At 39.3% G+C, this 24,648-nt stretch overlaps 1 protein-coding gene across 1 annotated transcript in view; it reads left to right on the top strand.

Moving 5' to 3' along the window:
- The window catches only part of LOC134608371 (fibrocystin-L-like), a 124,371-nt gene extending 114,182 nt beyond the window's left edge, over nucleotides 1-10,189 (top strand). Inside the window, exons 74-80 of the mRNA XM_063451134.1 lie at nucleotides 244-401; nucleotides 1,290-1,425; nucleotides 4,942-5,302; nucleotides 6,339-6,486; nucleotides 7,653-7,802; nucleotides 7,896-8,052; nucleotides 9,803-10,189. Of these exons, the coding sequence (XP_063307204.1) occupies nucleotides 244-401; nucleotides 1,290-1,425; nucleotides 4,942-5,302; nucleotides 6,339-6,486; nucleotides 7,653-7,802; nucleotides 7,896-8,052; nucleotides 9,803-10,008 (1,316 nt within the window). The 3' untranslated portion in view covers nucleotides 10,009-10,189. The remainder of the gene's footprint in view (nucleotides 1-243; nucleotides 402-1,289; nucleotides 1,426-4,941; nucleotides 5,303-6,338; nucleotides 6,487-7,652; nucleotides 7,803-7,895; nucleotides 8,053-9,802) is intronic.
- Nucleotides 10,190-24,648: the final 14,459 nt, after the last annotated feature.

Here is a 24,648-nt window from a genome sequence, read left to right as displayed (position 1 = left end):
AGTTCTCCAATTTTTAATTATACATTTCTTTTTATGTTCAGTACGTGTATAAAAAGTTTTTGATTTTTTTATTGTAATTTTATTTATCCTATAATGTGGTAAAACAAGTACATCTTACCTGATGTAGCAAATGCAGTTTTGACTTTGTAAAATGTTTCCTTTTAATGCTAGACTATTTGAAAATAAACCTGCATTATATTAACTATATTGGGAGTTTAATTTATAAATCTGCTTTTTCTAAAGGTCCCCAGGACCATGGATGGTGCTCTGGATACACGTGTCAAAAGAGAGTTTCATTGTTCCATGCCATAGTGGCAACCAACAAATCATTTGATATTTTTTTTACTAGCACCAGCCCTCAAAACCTTAGACTAATGCTTCTAAACTGCGACAGTACCAAGGTAATATGTTTGGATAATTCATATATTATGATATCATTTCAAGATGGCATATTCTTTCTTAATTATAATCTCAGTAGAGTAAAACAAGAGCTAATTTTCCACAGTTTTCACTTTTTATCTCAACATTTGATGAACAGCAGCATGTGGTATTTTTGCAATTTAATTGGTTTATTTAGTCTAACCCCTCAACCCCAAGGTAAAGATTTGTGGTGGGGGTAACTTTTGTTATTTTGTCTTTTTTTATTATTATTATTGGTCGTCCACTCAACTCAAGTTGCTGTTTAGCAAATACAGTGAGGGAAAAAAGTATTTGATCCCCTGCTGATTTTGAACGTTTACCCACTGACAAATAAATGATCAGTCTATAATTTTAATGGTAGGTGTATTTTAACAGTGAGAGACAGAATAACAAAACATAAATTACCTCATAGAGATGCATTGATTCAATGCATTTCTATGAGGAGGTGCTGATTGGCCAAAATTGTGTTTGGCCCTGCCCCTTGCTGATTTTAGACAATCCAATGCTTTCCCCATAGGAAAGCATTGGATTGGCTAAAAATCTGCAAAATTGATGATGTCACCAAGGGGGTGGGGGCCAGCACCGGCAGACCCGAGTGGCGCTGGAAATAAGGTGAATTTTAATTCCTTTGAAGGGGTCTAAGTGGGGGAAAGCCACCTAAATGGTGGGTTTAGCACTATAGGGTCAGGAATACATGTTTGTGTTCCTTCAATTTATCACAGCCACTCTGCTCATCACTTCCTCTCCTGAAAATTAAAATCATTGTAATTGTACTTTAGGAGACCATGTTATATATCTTGTGAACATTTCCAGCAAATGTAATTACATAAAAAAGAAATAGACTAATAATTTTTGTGACTTTTTCACAGGCTGTCCGTGTTGCTATTTATTTCTCAAATCCTCAGCGTCTGGATGTGTACGCCAACAATACATATGTATATCCAACTAATGCACAACGCACAGGCTCTGGGACAGATTTTACTCTGAATGCACCGACCTATTCAGGTAGCTTGCTTAATATTTTCTGTGTTGCAAAACAATCCAGTGATATCAATCCTTTTCATCAATCTTCATTCAGTATAGTAATATGATAAATCTATATATTCTACAGATAATACATTGGAGGACCAAGCTTGGCAATTGGGAAATAGTTTGCACATTCTCTAACAAATACACATAATGTTATTTCTCTGAAATGGCAGTGTTTTACATTGCTCGAGTAATGGAAAACCAACTGGGCACCAATACCACTTCATTCTTAGTGATTAAAGCAGGAGTCAGCAACCCCTAGCATGTGTGCCATGCATGGCATTCAAGGTGTCTTTGCCCAACATTCAAGACTGCGAGAGACAATCAGAAGTCCCAGTGGGACTCCAGTATCTGCTAGTTCAAACTGAGTGGTGATCACAAGCGGTGAGAGGCATTTTATGCATTATAGCACTTAGAGAAAGTGACCTCAGATCACTTCATCTTAGCTCTTGCGAACAGGAATCGACACTGGAGTAGAGCAACCTTTTTACATTGCTCGAGTCCTGCCCTTGACTTGTACCTGGTCAGTCCGATCCCCACTGGAACACAGGGAAGCCACCTGCACTGCTAGACATAAATAGAGCTGCCCCCTCATACAAATAATACAAACACACACACACACAGTCCCCACAACCACAATACCACTGACTATCCACATGCACGCACACAACCCCACAACCAGCCTTTCACATGCAATACCCCAAGCAGCCCCACACATACACACACACCGAACACACAATGTGACATATCATCCAGACACACAATGACATAGGTATTATGAATAATACCACAAACTATACATGAACGTATACTGTACAATATAACATCCCACATGCACACAAATACAATGCTACAGTGCATCTGCAGCACCCATAAATAGCACAAGCAAAATAATGCAACAAACACACCTCAATTTAAAAAAAAACATAAAACCAGCACGCCAAGGGACCTCCAAATCTTGTTTTGGCACAGTACTACTAAAATGTTGCCTACCCCTGGCTTAGAGTGTCCCTTTAAAAAAATAAGTATATACCCCTCAATTAAATATGGTATTTTGTATATAAGTCCTGCAGTATTTAATACAATTCTAGACAATACAGGAGAAGAGACATATGTTTAATTTTGAGGAAACACTGTGCAGTAAACTACAGATGTGTCAAATATTCTTCTTCTTATTATTAATATTATTATATTAACCCCTTCAGGACCGAGGTTGCATTGCCGACCGGTGATGGTCCTGAACCGTCCTAACGGTCCAATGTACATACCCGATCGCCGTTGTTCCCCCGGCGGCGATTTGTGTTGCTCCCATTGTGGGGAGACTGCCTGCAGCCCAGACAGTCTCCCCATGGCAGATTAGGACCCCAGGAGCCATGTGATCACTCAACAGAGCGATCACATGGTCACAATAGGTGTCCTAGTGTCTGCCTGCAGGGAGACTGCCTGTGCTGACGGGCAGTCTCCCTGCAAGTGTAAAATCATAAAAAAATTAGAGTTAATGTTATTAAAAAAACAAAAAAAAATTATATATGTGTGTATATATATATATATGATATATAGACATATATTATATATGTATATAATATATGTCTATATATCATATAAATAATGTCATACTATGTGTATTTTTATATTAATATGTACATATATTAATATAAAAATACACTTATAATTAAATTAAACACGTATATATATATAATATATATATATATATAATAACTAGATATATTGTATATAACTATCATTATAAAATACAAATAATAAGTAATTTAAATTAAATAAAAACATGCAAAAATAATAAAAATGTTAAAAAATATATATATTTATATGAAATTTTATTCTAACTGTATTTTGATAGTAATATATATATATATATATATATATATATATATCAAAATACACTTAGAATGAAATTGTATATATATATATATATGTGTATATATAAATAAATAAAAATAATACGAAATATACATATGTCCATATACAAAATTACATAAATAATTATATTAATATACACGTAGACCTCAAATATCTAAATATGCATATATATTTAAATTCTACATGCATATTTATGTAATATTTTTACATAATTAAGTAATTTTATTGATTTCAATTTGAGGGACCTGCCTGCCAACCCAGGCCAAAAGTCCAGAGAATTTAATTTGCTAGCACTATATTTTACCCTGTAACTTTCAAGGACACCCTAAAACCTGTACATGGGGGGTACTGTTTTACTCAGTAGACTTCGCTGAACACAAATATTAGTGGTTCAAAACAGTAAAACATATCACAGCGATGATATTGTCAGTGAAAGTGACTTTTTTGTACATTTTTCACACACAAACAGCACTTTTACTGATGATATAATTGTTGTGATACGTTTTCCTGTTTTGAAACACTAATATTTGTGTTCAGCAAAGTCTTCTGAGTATAACCGTAAACCCCATGTACAGATTTTATAGTGTTTTTGAAAGTTACAGGGTCAAATATATGGGTCAAATATTTTTACATTGAAAAAGGCCAGGTTGGTTACGTTGCCTTTGAGAGCATATGGTAGCCCAGGAATGAGAATTACCCCCATGATGGCATACCATTTGCAAAAGAAGACAACCCAAAGTATTGCAAATGGGGTATGTCCAGTCTTTTTTAGTAGCCACTTAGTCACAAACACTGGCCAAAATTAGCATTCAATGTAGTTTTTTACTTTTTTCACACACAAACAAATATTAATGCTGACTTTGGCCAGTGTTTTCGACTAAGTGGCTATTAAAATATGTACATGTGGGGTGTTATTCAGAGATTCATGACAGATAATAGTGTTACAATGTCACTATTGCTAAATTTTAAAAATGTATGTTTTGAAACCGCAATATCCTACTTGTAACTATAGCCCTATAACTTGCAAAAAAAAAAAGCATGTAAACACTGGGTATTTTTAAACTCAGGACAAAATTTTGAATTTATTTAGCAGATTTTTTCATTCGCTTTTGTAGATGAGTACAAGATTTTTTAAGTAAAAGTAAAAAAACATGTATTTTTTTCAATTTTTCATCATATTTTTTTTATTTTTTTAAAATTAAATTACATGAAATTATATGAATAATGGTATGTAAAGAAAGCCCCCTTTGTCCTGAAAAAAAACCAATATATAATTTGTATGGGAACAGTAAATGAGAGAGCAGAAAATTACAGCTAAACAAACACCACAAAAGTTTAAAAAGAGGCCTGGTCACAAATGTACAACATTGCAAAAACAGTCCAGTCCTTAACCCCTTAACCCCTTAAGGACACATGACATGTATGACATGTCATGATTCCCTTTTATTCCAGAAGTGTGGTCTTTAAGGGGTTAAGGACACATGACATGTGTGACATGTCATGATTCCCTTTTATTCCAGAAGTTTGGTCCTTAAGGGGTTAAATGTTTATTAATTATTATTATTATTATATGTCAACATATTTCTCTTTTTCCCTTCTCTTTTTTTGTGAAAGGACAATACCTGCCCCAGCTCACATCTACTGTTTCAGGAGAAAACTATTTTGACAGTGATTATAAAATGCTTTACGTCTTAATTAGAGGATCAACACCCATTATAATTCGAACATCTCCATTGATTGTCATTTCCTTCAACCTACCTGCAATGACAGTGGATCAGTTCTACGGTGACAACCTTGTTAGAAATCTTGCTCTTTTCCTGAAGATCCCAGCCAGCAAAATTAGAATTACAAAAATTATTCCAGAAGGAAGTCGTAGGAGAAAGAGGGCTACAGGAGGACTCAGTGTGTCAGTGGAAATTGCAGATCCACCTTCTCAACAAACCAACAGTACTAGCAGTACAAATACAACAGGCAAGTGTATTACTCTGTAAGAGAGAATTAGCCTTTTTCCGTTCCTTATGGTCTGACTTACCATTTACAAGAGTATTTTAAGAACTATCAATTTCCTGGATAATACACCATTAAATAGTAGACGGTAAATTCCTTAAATCATGTTGAATTATTTTTTAGATGCTCCTTTTTCTTTTAAATATACTGTATATTAATTATTTAACAGTAACCAGTTCAGTCCAGGTGCAGTCAGGACATGTCATGCATTGGAGTAAGGGAAACAGAAACATAGGGGGTTGTATATATAGGTTATGTAAAGGAAGGTGTTCTCTTCTGACAAATTGTTCAAACATCACTTGTCAGTACTTTAATTTGCAGAACAGAACACGTTTTATACATAACTCTTATTTTCATGTTTCACCTCCTCCGCGTAGTGTGTCCAATGACAGATGAAGTAGAAATTATTAGAAGTAGAAAAATAATAGGAGTTATTAAAAGATGTACTACAATTGGTCCAAGAAGAAAGAATCTTTAAAAACTGGAATATATTTTGAAATACAGCAAATAACATTTACTTGTTAATATCACAAACATGGTAATCCATGAACTGAAATAGCAGCAAATAAAAAAAAAATAAAAAAAACATTTAAATTGTCACGGTAACCTCCTTCCTGCCATGGATCTTCTACAACCACAACCACGGTATGTGATAACACAAGAACAGCTCCGAAAACATGCCCCCCCTCACTGGATCTGGCTACATTACTTTTCATGTAAAATAATTTAAAAATATATTTTAATGAAAATATGTGGTATCAGTGTTTCTGTTTTGTGGATTTATGTGATCGTCAAACAATAGCTGCAGGAGATTCACTCAAATGCAAGATAGAACTATACCGCTGTGTTACAATTCATGACAAAGGACTTTCTGTCCCACCATACTTCAATACAGCTTTATTCAGAGAGTTCTAAAGCAATAGAGTGTTTATATGCATCCAATTCTTCTGTAGTAAAGACAACAGTTCTTATCCATGTGCTATCTATCTATTCTCTTTAGGGAGCTTGTCATATTCAGATTTCCAAACCATGAGTAAAACCCTGGCAGCAGCTTCAATCAATGGAAGTCTTAGTTCATACTTGAATGTTTCTGTGTCTTCGCTGGCTATCTCTGATGCCATACCTCCCCCAGATGATCCCAACTGGAATCAGGTAATCTTTTATACTCTTGTTATTATTGACCCAAAAGAGCATATTGTAAATTTGTGTTAGACAAGTAGAAACATTTTACTGTGAAATTGAAACCTAAAAATATAGGTTTCAGAAAAAGGTTAGATTTTTTTTTTTTACAAATGTGGATATTTTTTACATTTCTTTATCATTTCTCAACACTTCTTAGTGCTGTGAATACGTCTCACAGTGGGGAAAAAAGAGCAGTCCTACTGCTGTAGGATAAATTTCATGCTATGTGTCCAATGTCATTATTTTCATGACAGCAGGTGCAGAGACCATGAGAGAATCAAACTAAATTAACTTAACCCATGAGGACCACATTTATAACCTTTAAAGGAACATTGCAAACACCATAACCACTAGAGTGAATGTGCCCTTTTGTCATTTTAGAATTGTTTGACTTCTTTCCTGCTTTTGCTGCATTGATTACAGCTACATAGAGAGCCAGTCTGTCTGCGATAAGCCCTGCAGTGCAATCGGCTAATGCTCTCAGACAATAAGCTAGTCCTGTGCTGTCGTGCTTTGCTCAGGATAGCTCCTAAACAGGACCATTTGACTCCCATGAAGCTTCAGTGAAGCTCTCCATCAGCATCAAGCAGATTCCAGGTAGAAAGTCCAACCGTTCTAAAATGGTTTAGCTACCTACAATAAGGTGGCAGCATTGCACTCCTGGCACCATAACCACTACAGCATGCGGACACAATCTTTTCCCTAAAGACCATATGCCATTATCGAAAGTCCTGCATATTTTGTATTTTAAGCTATGTATAACCCTGTATTGCTTAAATGAGTGGGACATTGCATTTTTAACACAGGATCTTGAAAGTCTTGTTTTATCATAACACAGTTATTAACAGTAATTATCTCTTTTCTAGCGAGGGTGAACAGTGATTTATTATTTTTACCCTTGTGATTACCATTATCATCGTTAGTGAGCTGTACGAGGAGAGGTTTCTGCACAAGCTAGCTAGGTTAAACTATAGCATAGTAAAGTACGCTAGGGTAACAAATTGCATTCCTATTTTATGTATTAGTACTCCTTTTAAAATGGCTCATTCATCAAAATATTAAATGGCATTGTAAGAGATGTCTTGTGGTATAGTTATTGCTCCTTGTGTATAATGTCTACCAAATTATCTCCATAGATAGCATCACAGAATGTAACCAGAACTAATGCTTCATCTGGAAGTTTCCTGGCCACTGTATCTACACTTAAAGTTGTCATTGAGCCTGTTCCTGGATTACCAGGCCAAATCCTTTCCCAGCAGCCTGTCGTGATGGCTCTAGATTCCAATGTAAGATCTATCTATCGCTCAGTAATCTGCTTGTTACTGATGTGTGTTTCAAACACTTTCATTAATTTTCGTTCATTTATGGGTTTTTTTTAGGGACAGTGTGTTGATGTTGGTAAAAGTTCTATGTCGCTGACTGCCAAACTGAAATATTCCAATAACACTGATGTTAGCGGAAGACTACGAGGAAATACCACCATTTTGTTTAGCAGTTGCTGGGCAAATTTCACAGATCTTGTCCTCAATCTCACAGGTACAATGAATAATTTAACTTTGAGGTCATCATGTACATCTTCCTACTTTTATTTGTTAGTTCAATTTTTTTTTATAATTACTAAAATGAATTAAAAAGTGGGAAAATAATTGTCTAGTTCACAACTCATGAGCAGAATTCCAATCACATGCAAGATGTCAACAAAAAGAGTACCTGCAGGAGACTACTAGACGCTTTGTCATATTCCATCATTCTCAATCGGGAATAGTAATAATTAATACAAATAACAATATAATCCATTAATAATAGCATATTCATGTTACAATACAACTCACTTGTCTTTAAAGGGACTCTACAGTCACCAGAAGCACTACAGCTTAATGGTGTCTATAGCCTGTTCCTGCAGGATTCTCCCCGTAGAGTTGCATTAATTAATTGCATCTTTAAGAGGAGGTGTTGATTGGTGCAGCACGGTGTTATGTTGCACATGCGCAATAGCCTCACAATGCTTTGCTATGGGAAAACATTGAATTGACTGATATCATCAAGATTGATGATCTCAGCCATGCAAGCTGGGCAAGCCACTGTGAGACTGGCGTGGCAAGGGAGAAAAGGGGAAGTTTAAATGCTTTTTCACTGCAATATGATAAGGGGGCTGGGGAACTAAACAACTACTAGCACTATAGTGCTAGGAATACATGTATGTTTTCCTAACACTATAGTGTTCCTTTAACTCTAATCCAACCAGGTCCTCAACTGGTTCAGGAAGTAATTCTCCACTGGAGTTCAATCAGTCACTGTGCCTCTCACAGAAGGACTGTAAAAATAATTCTTGACTCTCCTTTGAGTGGGTGATTCTTCTCAAAGTTTTGCATAGCCATTTGGAACTCTGACATAGAAACATAATCCTCAATTTAATTAGCTTTCCCAAAAATCCAACACTGATAGAAAAACGTTCCAATTAATTCATCTATATAAGTCACCAATAGCTAGCTGGGTTAAACTATAGTATGGTAAAGTACATCTACGGGATGTTTTGTAGATAAATCACTTGGGAAGTTTTTCTAACAGCATTGAATCATTTTGGAAAGCTTATTACATTGGGGCCATAGTTTATTATCAATAGTCATCATGTTTAAACTTGCTGTTTTTACTGATTTGACTCTGACTCTGATCATTTTTTCAAAGTCAGAGGAAGCATTCAAGTGATTATCCGGAAGTTCACTGAGACTTTTTTTTAATAATAGATGCATATTGATTGTTTGCAAAAACGTATTAAAAATAACAAAAATAAACACCAACTCTTTTTCATACATTGTATACACATTTATTAGATTTATGCAATACAAATAAATTAAGTAACACAAAAATAAACTCATACTTGTCATGCTTTGCACTGACTTCTGACCAATCAGGAAGTTACTCATGATTCTCCATACATTTTGTAAAGTAATGTTTAGCGTATCCATCGCATAGCATTACTTTATGGAAGTCACGGTTCTAGGAGTTCTCAGTTTCTCCTTTTTTCCAGTTATAAGACTGTATGTGTTGCAGAGCTGTATTATTGGAATTGAAAATGGGAAAACTGCACGTTAGATGGCAAGAGCAGAAAGAGTAGACATATGGAGCAAACATAGAAAAAAAAAGGATTATTTAAGTCCAACCAAAATAATTTCACATTGTGCCTTACATGAGTGGGTGACTGGATTGTCTCTTTAAAGAAGTGTTATGGATGGTTTGTTTGTGTTTATAACAAAATCAAGTTGATAAATCCGTTTTATGTTTCCAGGCAAGGGATATATCCTTGAGTTTGTGCTCAACAATGTCTATGCACAAACAAGATCATTTGGTACAGATTTGCAAACCACAACCACAACAAAACCAGCCCCAATTGTGCCAGATGATGGAGACTCTGCTTCAGCTATCCACAGTTCTTTCCACACATGCATCGTACTAGTTCTTAGTCTGCTTGTTGTAACATATGTATATACATAGTATGAGCAATGCATTAAATTGTAAGTATTGTTATTTCTTCAACCATCGTTACATTGATTAAAGTTTGGTGACATTGTATATATCTACAGACCTCTTGCACATAACATTCAACTGGTTTGGTCCTTCTTAATCTTTAAAATGTACCTAAAATTGTCAGAAAACCTAGGAACTGGTGAACTCCAGAAATCTACAGCCTACTACGATGTGACATCTATTTAACTACTGATAATAATGGCTTATTAAAATGTAAGAAATTAGAAAAATGGAATAAAAAATACTAAACCTGCAAATTATGTAGCAGCTCATTTCTGTTTATTCATCTCTTTTTAAGTGTATGATAATCAAAGAGCTAACTTTAAATTCCTGAAAAACAAAATAAATTGATTAATCAGAACGTTTTCAAAATTGTCTACATTTAAAATTCTGAAATATAAAAATACATTTTCAGAAATCATCTATGTGTGCTCAATAAATACATCGATTACATTTTGTTTTGTTTCATCTAAATGTAGATTGAAATTATGTTATTATTTATTTATTAATGTTAAAAATTATTTTATTTATTAAAATGAGCTCAGCCCTAACTATCCTAAACTGAGCAATAAACCCTGACTGACATTACAAGCTGACATTTTGGAACCCACTTCTTGTATTTAGAAAACTTGTGCATGGCGAAACAATTTCTTTCTCCGATTTACTTAATTCGAAAAAGAAAAGAAAAAATTCTGGATGGCCGAATTTCAGCCATATGGTGGTTTGGTCTAACCTTAAAGGGACACTATAGTCACCAAAACAACTTTAGCTTAATGAAGCAGTATTGGTGTGTAAAACATGCCCTTCCAGTCTCACTGCTCAATTCTCTGCCATTTAGGAGTTAAATCCCTTTGTTTATGAACCCTAGTCACACCTCCCTGCATGTGACTTGCAAAGCCTTCCTAAACACTTCATGTAAAGAGTCATCTAATATTTATCCTTTCTTTATTGCAAGTTCTGTTTAATTTAGATTTTCTTATCCCCTGCTATGTTAATAGCTTGCTAGACCCTGCAAGAGCCTCCTGTATGTGATGAAAGCTCAATTTAGAGAGTAAGAGATAAAATTGTTTAAAGAGCCACTATAGTGCCAGGAAAACATACTCGTTTCTCTGAAACTGCTATGTTTGTAGAAGAAAGGGTTAATCCTAGCTGGACCTGGCACCCAGACCACTTCATTAAGCTGAAGTGGTCTGGGTGCTTATAGTGGTCCTTTAAGGTAAATTACATCTGATTGAAAGTGAAACCATTTTTTTTTTTATGCAGGCTGTGTCATTCATAGCCAGGGGAGGTGTGGCAAGGGCTGCATAAACAGAAACAAAGTGATTTAACTCCTAAATTGCAGTGAATTAAGCAGTAAAACCTGAGAGGCATGATCTATACACTAAAACTGCTTCATTAAGCTAAAGTTGTTTAGCTGACTATAGTGTTCTTTTAAAAAGTAAAAATTCAGAAAAAACAATCATATGGTGGTTTCAGCCATATGGAGGTTTGGTTCACTATTGATGAGTAGAAATTCGGAAAAACAAATCAGACAAACAAAAAGGGCAAAACTATGTAGGTATATCCTCAAGCTCACCATCCCCAACCTCTAGAATATTGTCATAAAAATCCTTTCCTCCATGTGTCATTGTTCCAAAAGCTCCCCTTGTCTCAAAGACATGAACTTTCTATACTTGAAAAAACTAAGTTGCGTTTGGGAAGTGGGAAATCAATATTAAAATTCAAAGTTATTACTATTATTTTTATTAGTATTTTTGGCATTTATATAGCTCCAACTTATACCGGGATGCTATACATCAGAAATCGCTTCTGATTAAAACTAAAACAAAAGGGAAACAAACCAAAGAGGCAAAGAGACAATAATGAGTAATAACTAATCACAATTAATTAATAGACAAGAAAAGACAATAAACTTGCTAGAGCAGAGCAATTTTCCCATAATGAATGATCTCAATACAGAGAACATTGAAAATGTAGGTCTCAAAACAAGCTTGCCAGCAATGTCTTCACCTGATTAGTCACCTTTAGCACTCAAGATGTTGTGGACTAAACCTACCATAATGTTTTTTACAGTCAAAATGCAGGCAAAGCATCAGGGGAGATGTAGTCACAAAATCTTCAGAGTGCCGAAAGATGCTTACATCGGGTATAAGTGGAATAGAGAGAAACTGATCAATGCTATAAAAAAAAAACCGGATAATTAGACTGTAGTGATGTCCCGAACTGTTCGCTGGTGAATAGTTCCTGGCGAACATCGCTTGTTCGCGTTCGCCTCGGATGGCGAACACATGCGCTGTTCGGTCCGCCCCCTATTCATCATCATTGAGTAAACTTTGACCCTGCCTGTACCTCACAGTCAGCAGACACATTTCAGCCAATCAGCAGCAGACCCTCCCTCCCAGACCCTTCCACCTCCTGGACAGCATACATTTTACATTCATTGTGAAGCTGCATTCTTAGTGAGAGTAGGGACAGTGTAGCTGCTGCTGATTTGATAGGGAAATTGATAGCTAGGCTAGTGTATTCAGTGTCCACTACAGTCCTTAAGGACTCATCTGATCTCTGCTGTAAGGACAGCACCCCAAAAAGCCCCTTATAGGGCTAGAACACCAGTCTGCTTTTTTTTCTTTTTTTTTTCTGTGTAATGTAATTGAAGTTGCCTGCCTGCCAGCCTGTGTGTCAGGCTCACAGCATATACTGTGCCCACTTGCCCAGTGCCACCACTAATAGCTGGTGTCCCAATAGCTTGCATTTAAAAAAAACAAAAACTTTTTGGACTGTAATATAATAGCAGTCAGTTTCCTTCACGAGTGTGCGTTTCAGGGCCTGCCAGGGCACAGTGTCACACCAGTGCAACTCATATCTGGTGTAACAGTAGTGTACATTTTTAAAAAACAAAATCCAATTTTGACTATAATAGATTGAATAGCAGTTAGTTGTCTGCCAGCGTGTGTGTCAGGCTCACAGCGTATAATGTGCCCACTTGTCCAGTGCCACCACTAATATCTGGTGTCACAATAGCTTGCATTTAACAAAAAAAAACTTTTTGGACTGTAATATAATAGCAGTCAGTTTCCTTCACTAGTGTGTGTTTCAGGGCCTGCCAGGGCACAGTGTCACACCAGTGCAACTCATATCTGGTGCAACAGTAGTGTACATTTTTAAAAAACAAAATCCAATTTGACTATAATAGATTGAATAGCAGTTAGTTGTCTGCCAGCGTGTGTGTCAGGCTCACAGCGTATACTGTGCCCACTTGCCCAGTGCCACCACTCACTCACTGGTGTCACAATAGCTTGCATTTAAAAAAAAAAAACAACTTTTTGACTGTGATATAATAGCAGTCAGTTTCCTTCACTAGTGTGTGTTTCAGGGCCTGCCAGGGCACAGTGTCACACCAGTGCAACTCATATCTGGTGTAACAGTAGTGTACATTTTTAAAAAACAAAATACAATTTGACTATAATAGATTGAATAGCAGTTAGTTGTCTGCCAGCGTGTGTGTCAGGCTCACAGCGTATAATGTGCCCACTTGTCCAGTGCCACCACTAATATCTGGTGTCACAATAGCTTGCATTTAACAAAAAAAAACTTTTTGGACTGTAATATAATAGCAGTCAGTTTCCTTCACTAGTGTGTGTTTCAGGGCCTGCCAGGGCACAGTGTCACACCAGTGCAACTCATATCTGGTGCAACAGTAGTGTACATTTTTAAAAAACAAAATCCAATTTGACTATAATAGATTGAATAGCAGTTAGTTGTCTGCCAGCGTGTGTGTCAGGCTCACAGCGTATACTGTGCCCACTTGCCCAGTGCCACCACTCACTCACTGGTGTCACAATAGCTTGCATTTAAAAAAAAAAAACAACTTTTTGACTGTGATATAATAGCAGTCAGTTTCCTTCACTAGTGTGTGTTTCAGGGCCTGCCAGGGCACAGTGTCACACCAGTGCAACTCATATCTGGTGTAACAGTAGTGTACATTTTTAAAAAACAAAATACAATTTGACTATAATAGATTGAATAGCCGTTAGTTGTCTGCCAGCGTGTGTGTCAGGCTCACAGCGTATACTGTGCCCACTTGCCCAGTGCCACCACTCACTCACTGGTGTCACAATAGCTTGCATTTAAAAAAAAAAACTTTTTGACTGTGATATAATAGCAGTCAGTTTCCTTCACGAGTGTGTGTTTCAGGGCCTGCCAGGGCACAGTGTCACACCAGTGCAACTCATATCTGGTGTAACAGTAGTGTAATTTTTTAAAAAAAATACTATTTTGACTGTAATAGATTAAATAGCAGTTAGTTGTCTGCCAGCGTGTGTATCAGGCTCACAGAGTATACTGTGCCCACTTGCCCAGTGCCACCACTCATATCTGGTGTCACAATAGCTTGCATTTAACAAAAAAACAACTTTTTGGACTGTAATATAATAGCAGTCAGTTTCATTAACTAGTGTGCGTTTCAGGGCCTGCCAGGGCACAGTGTCACACCAGTGCTACTCATATCTGGTGTAACAGTAGTGTACATTTAAAAAAAATAAATTGACTGTAATAGATTGAATAGCAGTTAGTTGTCTGCCAGCGTGTGTGTCAGACTCACAGCGTATACTGTGCCCACTTGCCCAGTGCCACCACTCATATCTGGTGTCCCAATAGCTTGCATTTAAAAAAACATTTTGGACAGTAATATAATAGCAGTCAGTTTCCATCACAAGTGTGCATTTCAGGGCCTGCCCAGTGCCACCACTCACTCACTGGTGTCACAATAGCTTGCATTTAAAAAAAACAAAAAACTTTTTGACTGTAATATAATAGCAGTCAGTTTCCTTCACAAATGTACGTTTCAGGGCCTGCCAGGGCACAGTGTCACACCAGTGCAACTTTTATCTGGTGTAACAGTAGTGTACATTTTTAAAAAATAAATAAAAAAAATTGACTGTAATAGATTGAATAGCAGTTAGTTGTCTGCCAGCGTGTGTTTCAGGCTCACAGCGTATACTGTGCCCACTTGCCAAGTGCCACCACTCATATTTGGTGTCCCAATAGGTTGCATTTAAAAAAAAAAAAAAAACTTTTTGGACTGTAATATAATAGCAGTCAGTTTCCAACACAAGTGTGCATTTCAGGGCCTGCCCAGTGCCACCACTTACTCACTGGTGTCACAGTAGCTTGAATTTAAAAAAAAAAAAACCTTTTGGACTGTAATATAATAGCAGTCAGTTTCCTTCACAAATGTACGTTTCAGGGCCTGCCAGGGCACAGTGTCACACCAGTGCAACTTTTATCTGGTGTAACAGTAGTGTACATTTTTAAAAAAAAATAAAAAAAATTGACTGTAATAGATTGAATAGCAGTTAGTTGTCTGCCAGCGTGTGTTTCAGGCTCACAGCGTATACTGTGCCCACTTGCCAAGTGCCACCACTCATATTTGGTGTCCCAATAGGTTGCATTTAAAAAAAAAAAAAAACACTTTTTGGACTGTAATATAATAGCAGTCAGTTTCCAACACAAGTGTGCATTTCAGGGCCTGCCCAGTGCCACCACTTACTCACTGGTGTCACAGTAGCTTGAATTTAAAAAAAACCAAACTTTTTGGACTGTAATATAATAGCAGTCAGTTTCCTTCATGAGTGTACGTTTCAGGGCCTGCCAGGGCACAGTGTCACACCAGTGCAACTCATATCTGGTGTAACAGTAGTGTACATTTTTAAAATATAAAATAAAATTTTGACTATAATAGATTGAATAGCAGTTAGTTGTCTGCCAGCGTGTGTGTCAGGCTCACAGCGTATACTGTGCCCACTTGCCCAGTGCCACCACTCACTCACTGGTGTCCCAATAGCTTGCATATGAAAACAAAAAAACTTTTTGGACTGTAATATAATAGCAGTCAGTTTCCTTCACTAGTGTGCGTTTCAGGGCCTGCCCAGTGTCACCACACACTCACTGGTGTCACAATAGCTTGCATTTAAAAAAACAAAACTTTTTGGACTGTAATATAATAGCAGTCAGTTTCCTTCACGAGTGTGTGTTTCAGGGCCTGCCAGGGCACAGTGTCACACCAGTGCAACTCATATCTGGTGTAACAGTAGTGTAATTTTTAAAAAAAAATACAATTTTGACTGTAATAGATTAAATAGCAGTTAGTTGTCTGCCAGCGTGTGTTTCAGGCTCACAGAGTATACTGTGCCCACTTGCCCAGTGCCACCACTCATATCTGGTGTCACAATAGCTTGCATTTAACAAAAAAAAACTTTTTGGACTGTAATATAATAGCAGTCAGTTTCATTAACTAGTGTGCGTTTCAGGGCCTGCCAGGGCACAGTGTCACACCAGTGCTACTCATATCTGGTGTAACAGTAGTGTACATTTAAAAAAAAAAATTGACTGTAATAGATTGAATAGCAGTTAGTTGTCTGCCAGCGTGTGTGTCAGACTCACAGCGTATACTGTGCCCACTTGCCCAGTGCCACCACTCATATCTGGTGTCCCAATAGCTTGCATTTAAAAAAAACAAAAAACATTTTGGACAGTAATATAATAGCAGTCAGTTTCCATCACAAGTGTGCATTTCAGGGCCTGCCCAGTGCCACCACTCACTCACTGGTGTCACAATAGCTTGCATTTAAAAAAAAAACAAAAAAACTTTTTGACTGTAATATAATAGCAGTCAGTTTCCTTCACGAGTGTGTGTTTCAGGGCCTGCCAGGGCACAGTGTCACACCAGTGCAACTCATATCTGGTGTAACAGTAGTGTAATTTTTTTTAAAAAATACAATTTTGACTGTAATAGATTAAATAGCAGTTAGTTGTCTGCCAGCGTGTGTTTCAGGCTCACAGAGTATACTGTGCCCACTTGCCCAGTGCCACCACTCATATCTGGTGTCCCAATAGCTTGTATTTAACCAAAAAAACTTTTTGGACTCTAATATAATAGCAGTCAGTTTCCAACACAAGTGTGCATTTCAGGGCCTGCCCAGTGCCACCACTCACTCACTGGTGTCACAGTAGCTTGAATTTAAAAAAAAAAAACTTTTTGGACTGTAATATAATAGCAGTCAGTTTCCTTCACAAATGTACGTTTCAGGGCCTGCCAGGGCACAGTGTCACACCAGTGCAACTCATATCTGGTGTAACAGTAGTGTACATTTAAAAAATAAAATAAAAAAAATTGACTGTAATAGATTGAATAGCAGTTAGTTGTCTGCCAGCGTGTGTTTCAGGCTCACAGCGTATACTGTGCCCACTTGCCAAGTGCCACCACTCATATTTGGTGTCCCAATAGGTTGCATTTAAAAAAAAAAAAAAAAACTTTTTGGACTGTAATATAATAGCAGTCAGTTTCCATCACAAGTGTGCATTTCAGGGCCTGCCCAGTGCCACCACTCACTCACTGGTGTCACAGTAGCTTGAATTTAAAAAAACCCAAACTTTTTGGACTGTAATATAATAGCAGTCAGTTTCCTTCATGAGTGTACGTTTCAGGGCCTGCCAGGGCACAGTGTCACACCAGTGCTACTCATATCTGGTGTAACAGTAGTGTACATTTTTAAAATATAAAATAAAATTTTGACTATAATAGATTGAATAGCAGTTAGTTGTCTGCCAGCGTGTGTGTCAGGCTCACAGCGTATACTGTGCCCACTTGTCCAGTGCCACCACTCATATCTGGTGTCACAATAGCTTGCATTTAACAAAAAAAACTTTTTGGACTGTAATATAATAGCAGTCAGTTTCCTTCACCAGTGTGTGTTTCAGGGCCTGCCAGGGCACAGTGTCACACCAGTGCAACTCATATCTGGTGTAACAGTAGTGTACATTTTTAAAATATAAAATAAAATTTTGACTATAATAGATTGAATAGCAGTTAGTTGTCTGCCAGCGTGTGTGTCAGGCTCACAGCGTATACAGTGCCACTTGCCCAGTGCCACCACTCACTCACTGGTGTCCCAATAGCTTGCATATAAAACAAAAAACTTTTTGGACTGTAATATAATAGCAGTCAGTTTCCTTCACTAGTGTGCGTTTCAGGGCCTGCCCAGTGTCACCACACACTCACTGGTGTCACAATAGCTTGCATTTAAAAAAACAAAACTTTTTGGACTGTAATATAATAGCAGTCAGTTTCCTTCACGAGTGTGCGTTTCAGGGCCTGCCAGGGCATAGTGTCACACCAGTGCAACTCATATCTGGTGTAACAGTAGAGTACATTTAAAAAAATAAAAAATGTTTTGACTGTAATAGATTGAATAGCAGTTAGTTGTCTGCCAGCGTGTGTGTCAGGCTCACAGAGTATACTGTGCCCATTTGCCCAGTGCCACCACTCATATCTGGTGTCACAATAGCTTGCATTTAACAAAAAAAAAAACTTTTTGGACTGTAATATAATAGCAGTCAGTTTCCTTCACTAGTGTGTGTTTCAGGGCCTGCCAGGGCACAGTGTCACACCAGTGCAACTCATATCTGGTGTAACAGTAGTGTACATTTTTAAAAAACAAAATCCAATTTGACTATAATAGATTGAATAGCAGTTAGTTGTCTGCCAGCGTGTGTGTCAGGCTCACAGCGTATACTGTGCCCACTTGCCCAGTGCCACCACTCACTCACTGGTGTCCCAATAGCTTGCATTAAAAAAAACAAAAAACTTTTTGGACTGTAATTTAATAGCAGTCAGTTTCCTTCACGAGTGTACGTTTCAGGGCCTGCCAGGGCACAGTGTCACACCATTGCAACTCATCTGGTGTAACAGTAGTGTACATTTTTTTTTTAAAAAAAATCCAATTTTGACTATAGTAGATTGAATTGCAGTTAGTTGTCTGCCAGTGTGTGTGTCAGGCTCACAGCGTATATTGTGCCTACTTGTCCAGTGCCACCACTCATATCTGGTGTCACAATAGCTTGCATTTAACAAAAAAAACACTTTTTGGACTGTAATATAATAGCAGTCAGTTTCCTTCACTATTGTGTGTTTCAAGGCCTGCCAGGGCACAGTGTCACACCAGTGCAACTCATATCTGGTGTAACAGTAGTGTACATTTTAAAAAAACATTAAAATAAAATTTTGACTATAATAGATTGAATAGCAGTTAGTTGTCTGCCAGCGTGTGTGTCAGGCTCACAGCGTATACTGTGCCCACTTGCCCAGTGCCACCACTCACTCACTGGTGTCCCAATAGCTTGCACATAAAAACAAAAAAACTTTTTGGACTGTAATATAATAGCAGTCAGTTTCCTTCACTAGTGTGCGTTTCAGGGCTTGCCCAGTGCCACCACTCACTCACTGGTGTCAACGTAGCTTGCATTTAAAAAAACAAAAACTTTTTTGACTGTAATATAATAGCAGTCAGTTTCCTTCACGAGTGTGCGTTTCAGGGCCTGCCAGGGCACAGTGTCACACCAGTGCAACTCATATCCTTTGTAACAGTAGTGTACATTTTTATTTAAAAAAAATAACATTTTGACTGCAATAGATTGAATAGCAGTTAGTTGTCTGTCAGCGTGTGTGTCAGGCTCACAGCGTATACTGTGCCCACTTGCCCAGTGCCACCACTCATATCTGGTGTCCCAATAGCTTGCATTTTAAAAAAAACAAACAACTTTTTGGACTGTAATATAATAGCAGTCAGTTTCCTTCACTAGTGTGCGTTTCAGGGTGTGCCCAGTGCCACCACTCACTCACTGGTGTCACAATAGCTTGCATTTAAAAAAAACAAAACTTTTTGGACTGTAATATAATAGCAGTCAGTTTTCTTCACTAGTTTGCGTTTCAGGGCCTGCCAGGGCACAGTGTCACACCAGTGCAACTCATATCTGGTTTAACAGTAGTTTACATTTAAAAAATAAATAAAAAATGTAACTGTAATAGATTGAAAAGCAGTTAGTTGTCTGCCAGCGTGTGTGTCAGGCTAACAGCGTATACTGTGCCCACTTGCCCAGTGCCACCACTCACTCACTGGTGTCCCAATAGCTTGCATTTAAAAAAAAAAAACTTTTGGACTGTAATATAATAGCAGTCAGTTTCCTTCTCTAGTGTGCGTTTACGGGCCTTCCAGGGCACAGTGTCACACCAGTGCAACTCATATCTGCTGTAACAGTAGTGTACATTTAAAAAAAATACAATTTTGACTGTAATAGATTGAATAGCAGTTAGTTGTCTGCCAGCGTGTGTGTCAGGCTCACAGCGTATACTGTGCCCACTTGCCCAGTGCCACCACTCATATCTGGTGTCCCATTAGTTTGCATTTAAAAAACACTAAACTTTTTGGACTGTCATATAATAGCAGTCAGTTTCCTTCACTAGTGTGCATTTCAGGGCCTGCCCAGTGCCACCACTCACTCACTGGTGTCACAATAGCTTGCATTTAAAAAAAAAAAAACCAAACTTTTTGGACTGTAATATAATAGCAGTCAGTTTCCTTCACTAGTGTGCGTTTCAGGGCCTTCCCAGTGCCACCACTCACTCATATCTGGTGTCCCAATATATTGCATTTAAAAAAAAAAAAACTTTTTGGACTGTAATATAATACCAGAAAACAGAATAACGAGAAACAAGCCGAGGTCAAAGGGTAGGAGAAAGTCACAAAGTCAGTATAACAAGCCAGAGAGTACGTAACCAGAAAGCACACGTTCAGTATCAATACTATAAAGCAAAGACCACAACAGGGCAGGGAGGAACAGGAAAGGTAAGTATATAAACCAGAAGGTTAATTCTGATTGGCTAATTTCCAATCAGAATTAACAATCACACGTGGGAGATATCTAAACCTCCCACTGTGATTGAGGCACTGTGCCTTTAACGCCGGGTCAGGTGACTGACCCCGGCGTGTAACAAATTGGCCGGTCTCCCAGCGTGCAGCGTCATGCATGCTGCCACTGGGGGACCCGGAAGAAGATGCGGGCGGCACCCGTGGCTGGGAGGATGCCGCCCGCCGAACACCTGGCAGGAAGGGGACCGTGGACGGCTGGAGGGTGAGTGCCGCGAGCGGATTGCAGCCTCCCCTCGCAGCCGCCCGTGGGATCCTGACATTACCCCCCCTCGAAGACCGCCCGGAGGGCGGGAAGCAGAAGGCTTCAAAGGAAACCGGGCATGAAAGGAGCGGACCAAAGAGGGAGCGTGCAAATCAGAGCTCAAAACCCAAGACCGCTCCTCAGGGCCGTACCCCTTCCAATCCACCAGATACTGTAACCGACCCCTAGAAACACGAGAGTCGAGAAGGGCAGCCACCTCGTACACGCCACTGGAGACCGCGCGAGGGGAAACGGGCCGCCCGAGGGGACGAGAGAACCGGTTACACAGCAAGGGCTTCAAAAGCGAGACGTGAAACGTGTTCGGAATACGCATGGAAGGAGGCAGGTCAAGGGAGTGGGAAACGGGGTTAACCCTACGCAACACCTTGTAGGGACCCAGAAATCTGGGAGCAAATTTCATCGAGGGAACCTTGAGACGGAGGTTCCTGGAGGACAACCATACCCTATCACCCGGAATATAAGAAGGGGCCGCAACCCTACGGCGATCAGCAAACCTCTTCTGAGCAGCAGCTGAACGAGATAGCGCAACATGGACCTGATCCCACATCTTCCGCAAAGAGGCGAGGTGCTGGTCCAAGGCGGGCATTCCCTTGTCGGAGAACGCACCGGGAAGGACAGAAGGCCGAAACCCATAAGCAACCTCAAAAGGACTTAAGCCAGTAGACGAGTGAGACACCGTATTCCTGGCAAACTCAGCCCACGGAAGGAGGTGAGACCAGTCGTCCTGGTGCGCATTAGTGAAGCAGCGCAAATACAATTCCACAGACTGGTTAGCACGTTCGGCTGCACCATTAGATTGCGGGTGATAGGAGGAAGTGAACGACAAGGAGACCCCCATCTCAGCACAAAAGCCCCTCCAAAACCGAGAGACAAATTGAGGACCCCTGTCAGACACGATATCCTGAGGAACCCCATGCAAGCGGAACACTTCTTTGGCAAACACCTGAGCCAACTGACTCGCAGAAGGAAGCTTTTTAAGCGGAATGAAGTGCGCCATTTTAGAGAACCTATCCGTCACAGTCAAAATCACCGTCTGACCATCAGAAAGAGGAAGGTCTACAATGAAATCCATGGATAAGTGGGTCCATGGTTTCTTTGGTATAGACAGAGGCAAGAGTAGACCCTGGGGTCTCACATTAGGGGACTTACACTGAGTACAGACCCGACAAGCCTGTACAAAATCTACTACGTCCTGCTTAAGCGAAGGCCACCAGAACTGTTGAAGGAGGCCCTTATAGGTTTTGGTTACTCCCGGATGACCAGCAGTTTTGGCGGTGTGAAATAAAGTTAACAGCTTTCCTTTGTTTTAACATATAGTTTACCAGCCGGCGTCTCAGGGGGTGCTTGGGTTTGGTATGTCTTAATACTATCAAGAAAAGGAGATGAAACAACCAAACGGGTAGCAGCTATTATCTGAGACGCAGGAACAATAGGTACAGGAGTCAGGTTAACAAATTCTAAAGGTTCATGCTGTCGGGAGATAGCGTCAGCTTTGGCATTACGGCAACCAGGTCTATAGGTAATAACGTATTGAAAACGTGAAAGAAATAGGGACCATCTAGCCTGCCGGGCAGATAACCTTCTAGCGTCAGCTATATAGGAGAGGTTTTTATGATCAGTAATAACCATGATTTTGTGTCTAGAACCCTCTAATAAGTACCTCCATTCCTTAAAAGCTAACACAATAGCTAATAGTTCCCTGTTCCCAACATCGTAATTCTTTTCTGAATCGGACAACCTTTTTGAAAAGAAACAACAGGGATGGAGGGGTTCGTCATGCGATAACCTCTGTGACAGTACTGCTCCCACACCTGACTCAGAAGCGTCTACTTCCATAACAAAGGGAAGAGAAGGATTAGGGTGGTGCAGTACTGGAGCAGAGGCAAATGCCTTCTTGAGAGTTTTGAAGGCCTTAAGGGCTTCGGGAGTCCAAACCCTAGGGTGTAGACCTTTTTTAGTCAGCTTCGTTATAGGAGAGATAAGGGGTGAAAAGTTATTTATAAATTTCCTATAATAGTTGGCAAATCCTATAAAACGCTGGATAGCCTTAAGTCCTTGGGGAAGTGGCCAGGACAGTATGGCTTCCAATTTAGCAGGATCCATACTGAAACCCTGTTCAGTAATTATATAAGCAAGGAATTGCACCGAGGTTTGATCGAACAAACATTTTTCTAACTTACAGTAGAGTCCGTTCTGTAATAATTTCTTGAGCACCATCCTAACATGATTATGGTGTGACTTCAAATCAGGGGAATACACAAGTATGTCGTCCAGGTACACCACGGCACAGACATGCAAAAGATCCCTAAGGACATCGTTTATGAGGTCCTGAAACACAGCAGGAGCATTACACAGTCCAAAAGGCATGACCAGATATTCGTAATGCCCGCTGCGCGTATTAAACGCTGTTTTCCACTCGTCATTCTCCTTTATACGGACGAGGTTATAAGCCCCCCTGAGGTCTAATTTGGTGAAGTACTTAGAACCTTTCACACGATCAAACAACTCAGTGATGAGGGGGATAGGGTAGGCGTTTTTAATCGTTATGTTGTTCAGACCCCTGTAGTCTATACATGGCCTCAAGTCGCCCTCCTTCTTTGCCACAAAAAAGAAACCAGCACCAGCAGGAGAAGAGGACCTTCTAATAAAACCTTTACTTAAGGATTCCCGTATGTACTCCTCCATGATCTGGTTTTCTTTCTCAGAAAGAGGGTAGACCTTACCCCTAGGAGGCATAGTACCCGGTAACAGGTTTATGGCACAGTCATACTCCCGATGTGGGGGTAGTTTATCTGCTTCCCTTTTTTCAAAAACCAATGCAAGGTCTGCATACACAGAAGGGACAGAAACAGAAAGTGGTTTAGCCGTGGGCACATTGAGTGAACAAACAGGACGTACATGAGCCATACAGTCTTGTTGACAAGATTCCCCCCAGGAGAGTATATCTAAACAACCCCAGTCAAGTACCGGGTTGTGCTTAACTAACCAGGGAAAACCCAGAACGATTGAAGCAGTAGGGGAGTCAATTATTTGAAAGGTTAACCTTTCCTTGTGCAAAGCACCCACAGACATAACGATTTCTTGGGTTTCATGTGTTACCAGAGGTTTCTCAAGCGGTCTACCATCTATGGCCTCAACGGCCAAGGGTGTGGCCTTTTGGATCAAAGTCAAGGCTGCGGTTTTGGCAAAGTTCTCATCCATAAGGTTGTCTGCCGCACCTGAATCGATCAAGGCTTTAGTTGTTATGGTGGTTTTATTGACCAAAAGAGAAACCGTAATAAATGGTCTGGAGATGGACACATGAGGGGACAAGGTCATAACACCCGAGGCCGACCCCTTAGGTGCTGTAGTTTCCCTGTACCTTAGGGCATGCATTACAGCGGTGCCCCCTCTTACCACAATAAAGGCATAACCCCTCCCTTCTACGGTACGCTCTTTCAGCCTCAGTTAACCCCGTAGCGCCTAATTGCATGGGTTCAGGGGATGGTGGCCTAGGAGCGGGTAGTGCTAGTAATGCAGTGCTGGGTAGGGCAGGTAACACCCGTGTATCCAGGCGTCTTTGACTACGCCTCTCTCTAA

The sequence above is a fragment of the Pelobates fuscus genome, chromosome 4 (assembly GCF_036172605.1).
Source record: "Pelobates fuscus isolate aPelFus1 chromosome 4, aPelFus1.pri, whole genome shotgun sequence".
Classification (NCBI taxonomy): Eukaryota; Metazoa; Chordata; class Amphibia; order Anura; family Pelobatidae; genus Pelobates; species Pelobates fuscus.
Note: the sequence above shows the minus strand (reverse complement) of the source record. Positions and strands in the feature narration are given on the sequence as shown.